Genomic DNA, 10,936 nt, shown 5'->3' on the forward strand with positions numbered 1-10,936 from the left:
ATTTGAATACAGCCAGGAGATTCAGGGAGCAGGTGAGGCTAAGCAACTACCCAGTCTTTTTACCAGCAGTTTCTCTGTGGTGATTAAGCCGTAGGTTAGCTGAGGATTTTCACTTCCCCCTCTCATGGGCCTTATACCAAGACCACTATTTCTGGAACTGTTCAGGAATGATGGAATCCCTCTGGAGATGCTCTCTTCTCGGGTGATACCACTTCCAGAGCAATATTGCTTTCCCAAAAGTGTTTTTTCCGGTTACTCTCACTACAACAAAACAAGCCTCATCAGTGAGCAATCACTAGAAATAATTCCCATACAAAATAGTAATCCAGTCTTAGTTGTAAGAGCTATAATTGTGACTGTTTCAAAGGTGATTTTTCCTCCAAAGTTTATGCTCTTAACATCAGCTGGAATATTTCAGTCTAATAAACATCTCAGGTGGTTGCAGATAATCCTTGGATCATAGTCATGAAGACTCTGGCATGGAACATTTGATATAATCTGAGAATTATATCTGTTTGTTTAATCTTAAAAGAAAATGTCTGGCCCTGAATGGTAAGGCAGCACAGAATAGTTGGAATGGTAAGGCTGTGGCATCAGACTGACTTGGGTTTAAAACCTCCTGCCTCATTTGTAAGCCCTGTGACCTTGGCAAGTTAATTAACCTCTTTGAGCCTCTTTTTACCCAACTGTAATGTGTGAATAATATTTGTCTCTTAGGGTTGTTATGAGGATAAATGAAACAATTGTAAGTGGAATACATGACACATGTTAGATGATCAGTGGATATTTATAAAACAACTTTAGACTTTCCTACAAAATAAAAGGTTTAGCTAAGATAATCTCTAAGGTTTATTCCAGCTTTAATAACTCTTAATTCTCTGGTTTTCTTTGTATAAAATTAGTAAAATGTATATTTTAAAGATCTATAACTGCAAAGTCCTTGGTTGTCATGAATTACTGCTTGCAAAATGTCCTTTCCTGGATACAGACGTTTAAAAAGTCACCAGAGAAGGCGTTGTACCAGATAGTGCCACAGTTCTCTTAGCTAAGCTTGTTTCATTATTTCAGTCATACCAGACTCTCCTGGGGATTATGAAGCTGAGTCACCATCCCCACCTCCTCCTGCTTCTCCACCTCCTGAACCAGTGCCTAAGACTGAACCAGAGCCTCCTTCTGTCAAGGTAAAACTTTACTGGGATGGTTGCCTTTCCATGTGTCTGACCTCCCAAGGACCTGAAACTATGCTGAACCGGCCACTGCTGTATAGTCCAGGGACACCAGTAGATGGCTCTTTTCTCATTCCACTCTCTGTAGGTACTACAGGATGGACATTCCCTCTCCTCACCTGCGGTGAGAGCTCAGCTATAGGGCGCATCTCAGGAAGGTTGCAGAGGTCAGGCCTGGGAGTGGTTTTGTTTTTCATGACCTCCAGCATCAGGGCTGCTGTGTTACCCAACTCCTGTTGGAATTTTGCAAAGTAAGGTCTTGCCTGCATCAGAGCAAAGTTTGGGAAATAGAGTGAACAAACAACTTATGCACATTTGTTGTTCTTCAGAAACTCTTCTGGAAAAGGGCAGGGTGAGAAAAGCTGGCAATAAATAGGGGAATATAGTTTTCAATGGTCTTCAGCTGCATTTTGTCTATTAGTGTAGATAATGAAGAGTTGAGAAGAAAGGTGCTAACAAGGTTTTTTTTCCTTTACAACTATTAGTTTTCCTTTAATTCATTGTATTAAGACTGTCATTTAAATTTTGCACTAATTTCCTCATTAGCTGACAAGAAAATGGGATGAAAGACCACTGAACATAAAAGGAAATTGGTATTAGTAGTATCTGTGTGAGACTAAATTAGACAAGGGTAATGTTGCAGCATCAAGGCTAAAATAGCAAGTTATCTACAGCAAGGGTACATGCCACAGACCTCTCATCTGATTTAGCTTTCCTGTGTGCTTCCATAATGTCTGCCACAGCCCTCCATTAAAGCCCTTACCACAGTGGATTGCAGTGGTCTGTCTTCCTCGCTTCTCTCATCCGCTAAGGTCCTTGTCCTATTGGTCTTTTTAACCATGGTGCACTGCTTACCAAAAGTTTGTTGCCTGAATGATCACAGTTATCTTACAAGCATTAAACATCAAGCTTCCATATATAGGAATGTAACTTGTCTGTATAGTAGGACTGGTCCGTAAAAGGAAATGGATAGAGTTTCACATTCAACTTTTTATCATCATGGAATATTGGAGGGTGATTATTGTAGATTAAAAAGCTCTTGTTCTTTTTCTCTATAGAGTCATTGATCAACTGAATGTTGTAACCTCTGATCTTCCTGTGATCTTTTAGAGTTCAAATGGAGAAAAAAGAAAACGAAAACGGGTGCTGAAGTCTAAGACCTTTGTGGATGAGGAAGGCTGCATAGGTAAGAAGAGTTTCTGGCTCCGTGATCTCTTACAGAGCAGTGTGCTTCAAACTTGAATGTGCACATGACTCACACCAAATATGGCACACACCCTGAGTAGCAGAGTAGAGAACACTACAACGAAAGACAGAACATGGGTTCTTGTTTGGACCACATCCTGTAGAAATAAGCTTTGAGGTCTTGGATAAAAGTCCTGTCACCTCTGGTAGGGAGTTTCTTGATGTATGGAATGGAGGTAAAATATCCATTTTGCCTATATGCGGGATTGTTGTGAAAATTCAGGTGAGGTAACATTTAAAGGCACTTTCGATACGGAAACCATAATACCAACATAAAATGTTGTTAGACATTGAGAAACTTTTTTTTTCTAGAATGGTTGTTTTATACATTTGAACAGTGGAAAGGAAGCCCCCACTGATGATTAGACTCTGAAGAGAGTGTCAGGAGTCTTCTTGGTATTTTGTCCCATCTCTCCAGAGGGGTTTGACTCTTCCAAATCACTTCATGTTTCCCGTTTGTAAGTCATGTTAGATAAAAACGTGTGCTTTTTATGGTGACCTAGAGGGGAATTAGAATTTAGCTTTTCAGTTAGTTATAGGTTGAATTCTTCAGCCGTGTTTAAGCTTGTTCTACCCTTCCACAGTTGACTCAAACTTCTGTGGGGCTTTCACACTTGCAGGCCAATAGGATGCTCTGATCCTGGTACTTTTTGTGTTTACAGAGACTTGTGGGCTTAGTCTTGGAAACCTCTTGTTAGTTGGATAGCCTATAATTGTAGTTTCTCCCTTCCTGTGGCACCTACTCTCCTAAAGAAGTATCTTTTCCCTTTCTTGACTCTCCTTTTCTGGTTCAAACTTTCATCTTAAAAAGATTGATCAATTCTGAAGAATCTACTTTTCCTAGGTTGTGTGGTTGTTAGAATAAGTGCAAACCCTGTCCCATTGTTCCCTACCTTCCACTCCTCTGAAAAGGCCTCTGCCATTTTTTTAAAGATTTTTTTTTCAATGTTTATTTTTAGGAGAGAGCATGCAGGTGGGGGAGGGGCAGAGAGAGAGGAAGACACAGAATCCAAAGCAGGCTCCGCACTGCCAGCACAAAGCCGTATGTGGGGCCCGAACCCAGAAACCAGGAGATCATGACCTGAGCTAGAGTTCAGTGCTCAGCCAGCTGAGCCACCCAGGCACCTCAGGCCTGTGCCATTTTAATTGTAGCATATTATCGGGGAATAAAATTCCTTACACTGGAAATTGGTCTTTTCAGTGCCAAATTTTTTGTGAGCCTATGATTTCTGGACTTCGAGTTAGGGTTGTTTTTTTGTATTTTGTTTTGTTTGCTTTCAGTCTTCTAATAGTGTGTTTTCAAGCCTTTTGGTTTTAGTGGTGATAATATGTGCATTTACTATTGAAGTTCTTACTTTTTCTTTGTTTTAAATTTAAGAGGACAAAGGCATCAGTGCCAGTTTTTCCCTCCTTCTACCCCGAAAGAAAAATGTCAGATATATCATTGTGAGCATTTACTGGGAGTTTGTGGCTAATTACCTGTTGCTTTGTTCAAAACACAGTACTCAAGTTTTGGCCAGGTATGGGATGTGGACTTTTTACACTCCTGTCTCCAGACAGGACCATTAAGAGCCTTGGATGCAACAATGAAAACCGTGCTCACATAGCACTTTTTTTTTTTTTTTTTAAGGTTTGTAGTCCAAGCTCAACCTAATGAATCTTGGCTCCTGTTACCAACAAAGGAGTTGTGCTTTCCTTTCTGTTTGGACTGTTCCAAGTGTACCAGCACAGGGGGCTTGTCCTGTCCTGTGCTGGATGAGAGCTGGTCTGGGGGTTTTCAAAACTGATCTTTCCTTTTCTGTGACTTTGCTTCAGGGACTGGGGAGTTGGGCCCCTGAGATTAGTGTGGGGTCGACTTTTGGACAAGTTAGAATTCTAACAACAAAACATTGAGTGGAGAATAATTCTGATGTTATCCATGTAAACTGGGCTCTATTTTTTTTTTTTTTTTAATGGCAGCCCAGAAAAGTTGCATGTTACTCAGTTAAAATAAAGGTTCTGTATCTTTAAGTTGAAATCTCCTTTGTCTTACAGTTTGAAGTAACTAAATCTTTGAATATAGAAATTCTTCTTTTAGCTCTTGAGGTATACTAAGTGTGCTGCTTAAGAAATTTTGTTGGTGTTGCCCTGACTGGTTTTAACTCCCCCAAGCAATGCATTGCACAGAATTGGCAATGAGACAACCAGTGGTTTCAGTAATAAGTAATGAAATAATGAGCTAATTGATGTTGGAGTTTTACATTATAGACCTGCTGCCATTTGAATACAAAGTATAGCTTATGAAGGAGCAAGTTTTATACCACCAACCAGTAGTAAGTTGTTTCTTTTCTATGTCTGCATATGGCTCTTCAGACTTCCCTAATTTGAGATATTGAGTAAATAGCAGCTCATAAGTTTGTTCCAATAATCCAGTTGCATAATGCGTTTCAAGTTGCCGATGAGATTGGGCTAGTGTTCAGGGATCATAATTGCTGAACTAATAGGTATGCCATGGGAATTCCCTAAGTACCTTAGAGCAGCATTTCTCAAACTTCACATTACTTGAAGATCTTGCTAAAATTCAAATTCTGATTCAGTAGGCCCTCAGGTAGGACCTGAAATTCTGCATTTCTAATAAAATCATGGGAGAGTCTAATGCCTCTGGTCTGTGGAGCACAGGTGAGTAGTAAGAGAACACTTTATATATGTAAATATATATATCTACATATATATATTTAAAGCTTCTCAGTGATTTGTAGCCTCTAAGTTGATAGGAATCAGCAAAGTGAATTCTAGGCCCTTAAAAGTAATGACAAATCCTAGGAACTCTTAGTGAGGGAACCGTTAATTATGTACTCTTAATGGGATTAGATGGGTATGGTGAAGGAATGCTCTACCGGCAACAGACCTCCAGCATGGCTTTGCCATTGTGAAGGGAAAGACCAGCATTGATGGGTACTTGCTAATAAGATCACTAGGTGCATCCATACCTTCTGTGAGGCAGTGTTACTCCCATTTTACAGGGGAGGAGAGAACAATGATTCTCAAGGTATAGTCCCCAGACCAGCAGCATCAGCATTCCCTGGGAACATGTTAGAAAAGCAAATTCTCAGGTCCATCCCTCACCTACTGAATTTGAAGCTCTGGAATTAGAGTTCGGCAATCTGTTTTAATAAGCCCTGCAGGTGATCCTGATGCACATCAAAAGTTTGAGAATTTATAAATGGCAGACTACATATTAGTATGCAGATATAGTTGATTCCAAAGCCACTGCCTCTGGAGTAGTTTGTTCTTAATCGCTAATTAAGTGCTTAAAACTATTATTGTTCTTTAATAGGACAAAAATGTTCTTTAATTGTTTGAGCATTTATGATGCATATTAGGTTACTGTGTTCAGCCAAGAGGAGATGTTTTCCTTTACTCTTCATCTTCCTGCTGCAACCAGGAAAGCTGAGAAAGAATGTAGAAGATGTTGGTTATACAGCTGCTGCAGCTCTCTAAAGTCACAGGAAGGTGGCATTGTACTGTTTCTCATGATTGGTTTGTGTGCTGCAGTAATACTGAAGAGACCCTCATCAGTTCTGTGACATCATTGTTGGAAGTTATTGTCTGTGCCTATGCCCTTTTCAGCTTCCTTATACTGACTGCTCACTGGTAAAATTACTTTAAAAGGGGGAGGGGGTTAGTGAATTTTATTGGTATAAGAAAAGGCAAAAATATGCCTTTGGCTGATAGGGCATTAAGAGAATTGGTAACTTTGTTTCTCATTTTATCATTGTCTTAAAACAATCAAGTTTGTTATATGATTGAGTTTGCTTGGGGCAGTTATCTTCACAATGCAGACCACTAGTAAGTGTTGGGTCATTTAGAACTAAGAACTGAAAAATTGAGTAATCTGCAATTCTTGTATTTAGGATGTGCAGAGAGTGAGTGGGTGATGTCAGGATATAGCCAGCCAGGAGGGCCCCTGACTGTGAACCTGGTTAGACAAGATGAAGACTGGCGAATAGAGCAGAGATTAAGATCCAGAAAAGCAGCAGTGGAAGGAAATAGGCAGGCACTGTGGGTCAGGGAAGTGAGATTGAAGAAGTCAGTCAAAGCATGGAGGTAGAAGTGGGTATTTGAGATACAGACAGTTCAATGTAGAGTTCAGGAAGTTAGCTAGCATTGACCAGGACCCAAATGCAGAATTTGGGCAAAAGGCATGGGACATAGCAGCGAGACAGTAAGGGTAAATGTTGGCTCTGAGCCCCAACTAGAGACTGTATGAGTTTAAGATAAATAGTTCCTATTGGTGGCCTGATCCGATCTCCCAGTGGGAGAAGGCTCCAGTATTAGGTGAGCTGATCAGAGGGTCTCCCTTGATCAGAGGGTCTGAAGGAATTGGAGTGAACAAGACATCTCGTTCTCTTAATAACAGTGTTCTAAATGACTCGACCCACTCCTTTCCCTTTTTTTTTTTTTTTTTTTTATTCTGCCAGTGACTGAAAAAGTCTATGTGAGTGAATCCTGTACAGATAGTGAAGAGGAGCTTAAGATGAAGACTTCCTCTGTACATAGACCCTCCGCCATGACGGTGAAAAAAGAACCCAAAGAAGAACGAAAGGGCCCAAAGAAAGGGACTGCTGCTCTGGGCAAAGCCAACAGACAAGTATCCATTACTGGCTTCTTCCAGAGGAAGTGAACTGCCATCTCTGTTGGTTCAGAGACGTGGAGTGGTCAAGGGAGAAGACCAAGACAGACAGACTCTCACTTACTGTGTAAGTTCATCCTGTGCCTCACCTTGCCTGTATCAAAAGACTTATTCCATCCTGTGAGGTTTATACTGTTTCTGGTTTTTAACCAAAGGGAAATCACCTGGAAGCAAGAGGCAAAAGAATATTTAAGAAGCTGTTGTGTTTTAAGGACATTTTTTTAAGCACAATCTTGACCTGTTCTGGAGAAGAATCCACTCCAAACATAAATTGGAACAGGTTTCAGAATTATCACTGAAGCCATTTAGTTGCTAATTCACTGGTCCCTACCCAATCCTGTGTCCTGAGCACTTATGGCTCAAGAAGTATTCTTCTTTGTTCCTTTGTATTCTGTGGACTTGTGTGGGTCTTCATTTATCCCTGAATTTTACTGGCTGTGTTTACCACTCTCCCCATAATCCCTTCCCCACTACCATACTTCTATGTGAAGCCATTTTCTGTAAGTCTTTTAAATCTTTGTTGGACTAAAGGCTGAAACAAAAATCTCCCTATAATCCTCTAATCCTCTCTTCCTCCGTTATAAAGTACACTGACACCTGGCTACAGACCAGCACATTGCTTATGTTCTGCCCCTTTCACAAAAGCTCTCTCGACCTTCACTCGCAATTAGTAGGTAGGGAAAAGCCTCAGGCAGAGCACAAATAGAAATGTAATGATGTATTCATCTCCACCAGAAATTACTTAGTGTCAGCATTGACGATAGTAGAGGCCTTGCCATGTTGCTGACACAGGGCATGTTTTACGCTGCTCTTTGTGATTTTTGTCTCCTCCTCTCTCCCTTTCCTGCTGTTAGTACCTAGAGAGTGAAACCCAGGCAATGAAATGGAGGCTAAAAGAGAAAGCCTTTTCTGTATGCAGGGTACAACAGTTAAGAAAAAGTTCTCCTTCTCAAGGAACCTGAATGTTCAGAAACAGCAATTTTCCAGGAAGGTAACAAGGAAGAAATAAAGCACACATTTTTATACAGATGTTGCTCCTCTGTATTTTAACCCTCCCATTTGCCTAAAAGTATAGGCTGCCCAAGAAAGGTGGAGAGACTGAGTTGTTAGTAGGACTAAACAGCAAGTAACACATTCTCATTTGTTGCTTATGGAAAATCATCTATTCTATTGATAACTTTTAAGTGATTTTCATGATGGCTGGACAGTGACCTTGGTGGATCGAAGTGGTGAGGTAGTAATCTGGTACAGTGAGCTCTAGGGAAAGAACACAGGCTCATCTGCTGGCATGACTCACAACTGACAGACGAGGGACGTCTGACTTAGCCTGCGTATGTCATGATGCAGTCAGCATCCAGTAAACCTACTGTTTAAGGTTAGGATTCTAACTGACCTTGGATTCATACGAACATATTTAGCAGCCATCATCCAGGGCTCTCCAGCCAGGCACCCCATGGACTTGATTGAGACCAGAAGTTTGGGAGATGAGTCCTGGCATTACGTCTAGGACTTGAGAAGGCAGACGCTTTGTGTCATAAGCAGAGTAAAGGTTGACCTATTCCACAGCCCTCTTTCTTTTTAAAATGTAAAAGGGTGGAAAGCCTGGACTTACCTTTACAAAAAACCTCTGGAGAATGATCTTTAAAAAAATTTTTTAATGTTTATTTATTTTTGAGAGGGAGGGATACACAGAATCAGAAGCAGGATCCAGGCTCTGAGCTGTCAGCATGGAGCCCAACATGGGGCTCAAACCCACGAACCGTGAGATCATGACCTGAGCCAAAGTCGGATGCTTATCCAACTGAGCCACCCAGGCGCCCCTGGAGAGTGATCTTTTAAATGGTAATTTTTGTCATTGCCTCTAGTAATTTTTCTAAATAAGAATTGGAAAAATTAAAAAAGCAACAATCTAGTTTTTTGTGTTTTTTTTTTTTTTTTAATTCTGCTGGGCTCTCTAGTGAAACTGAATTTTGAATTGGAAAACTCCAGTGGTAGTTGGAGTTCCATCTTTGAAAGGATAATGCAAATCCTGTGATCACCACACCCAGTATGCTGCCTGAACTCAGCTGTCTGCAAGGCTTAGGAGGGAGGGAGTGGTGGCCTTTTTTTTCTTTTTATACAAAACTCTACCATGTTATCCACATGAGTTAAATAAATTTGAGAAGTTGTTTTAAAACAGTGCTTCAAACTGAATGTCTGATAAGTCTGTTATTTGACAGGACGGCAGCAGTGTGTGCAATTATTCAAACCCTGAACAGGAACAAGGCTGGTTTTCAGTTCATATTGTTAAAACTGCACACCCATAGTCTGAGATGAACAAGTCATTTGCTGCCTTCATGATTTTTTCAACCCAGTGGGAAACCTTAGTTTCAGCCAACATCATTTTTTAGTTCATTTAGGAGAAAATGTAGTCCTGATCTTGCACATTGTGTTAGTTTGGCTTCATCACTTGCTAGCCATGTGACCTTGGGCACATTTCTAAGCCTCAGGTTCTTTGTCAAAATAGAGCTAAAACGAGTTACCACAGATTGTCAAGACTGAAGAAGTGTATACATGCAGCCTAAATTTGGTGCACAGTTGTAGCACATAGGTGCTCTACAAATGGTGGCTTCCTTCCTGGTGTGAGAAATGCAGTCAGCCACCAACTTCCTGAAACGTTTTCAAGGATATGAGCCAGATTTCTACTTTGAAAGTCGTCATTCTGGCGGGAAATGTGATCAAAGGTGGAAGATACTTGTTCTATATTATGAAAAATTTTAGAGAGAGTAGATACTTTTCTATTGAAACAAGTGAGGTTCATTGATGGCTGTATTTACTATACATGAAAATACGTGTGTCTACTCATGTGTCAGGCCTCTGACCTGGACACAAGAGGATATAGGTAGCATCCTAGAATTTAGCACTTGTCTACAGGCTCTAATGGAAGAGACAAGCCAGTAAAATGAAATTATAACATGATATGGTGAGTGCAGTGACAAGTAAGCACAGGGTTCTCTGAGAGCTCATAGGAGTGTGGGCATTCTTCCTGGAAGAGAGAAAGCTAAGTGGGTATTTGAAGGGTGAGTAGGATTTTACCAAGCAAAGAGAAATGGAAAAGATTTTCCAGGCAGAGGAACATGGCTTTGGGGGGAAATGGACAGTAGACTTTGGGAAAAGAGATGAAATGTATTGAGAAATGAAGTTGGGTCTGGCTAAGGAGTTTGGATTTTAATGTAAAGACTATGAAGACCAACTGAAAAATTTTAAGAATAATAACATTAGAAGTTGATTCTCATTTAAGAGGGCAGCTGGCATATTCTTTAATTTTATGTGCCATATAGTATTTCTACCCATGCATGTACATTGTATCCTACTTCTAGTGCTATTAAAGTTTTAATGGGATTAAAAAATGTCACAGCTAAAACAAGGCTGCTTCATTCTGGCAGCCAGCATAGACAGTTGCAGTATTTCCCTCGTCTTCCCCTATCAACACAGATTTCTCTTACAGAGGCTTTTCAGTTTTCTGAAATTGATTTCAAAAATGGGGTAGTTCTCAGACACTCTCAAAGATATGTGCCTCCACTCACCTCCCTGAAAAGAACTGAGGAGGGGAGGGAGGACGGGTGGAACAGTTCTATTTCTTTTCTATCTTTGTTTCTCTAAGAAGACATTAGTTATTTTACAGGAGAGAGCTGAAGAGAAGGGCCATATAAGGAAACTAAATAGTTTCGCCAGGACATGAGTAGAATGAGTGCATAATAATGTATTTGCCAGAAACGTACTCTGTGTCAAGACTCGTTTTGGTAAACTTGTC

General features: G+C 40.5%; 1 protein-coding gene across 1 annotated transcript in view; it reads left to right on the forward strand.

Annotated features, from left to right (window-relative positions):
- The window catches only part of POLD3 (DNA polymerase delta 3, accessory subunit), a 51,585-nt gene extending 42,675 nt beyond the window's left edge, over positions 1-8,910 (forward strand). Inside the window, exons 10-12 of the mRNA XM_060605635.3 lie at positions 1,069-1,181; positions 2,337-2,412; positions 6,932-8,910. Coding sequence (XP_060461618.1) covers positions 1,069-1,181; positions 2,337-2,412; positions 6,932-7,134 — 392 coding nt within the window. The 3' untranslated portion in view covers positions 7,135-8,910. The remainder of the gene's footprint in view (positions 1-1,068; positions 1,182-2,336; positions 2,413-6,931) is intronic.
- The last annotated feature ends 2,026 nt before the right edge of the window (positions 8,911-10,936 follow it).

The sequence above is a fragment of the Panthera onca genome, chromosome D1 (assembly GCF_046562875.1).
Source record: "Panthera onca isolate mPanOnc1 chromosome D1, mPanOnc1 haplotype 2, whole genome shotgun sequence".
Taxonomy (NCBI): Eukaryota; Metazoa; Chordata; class Mammalia; order Carnivora; family Felidae; genus Panthera; species Panthera onca.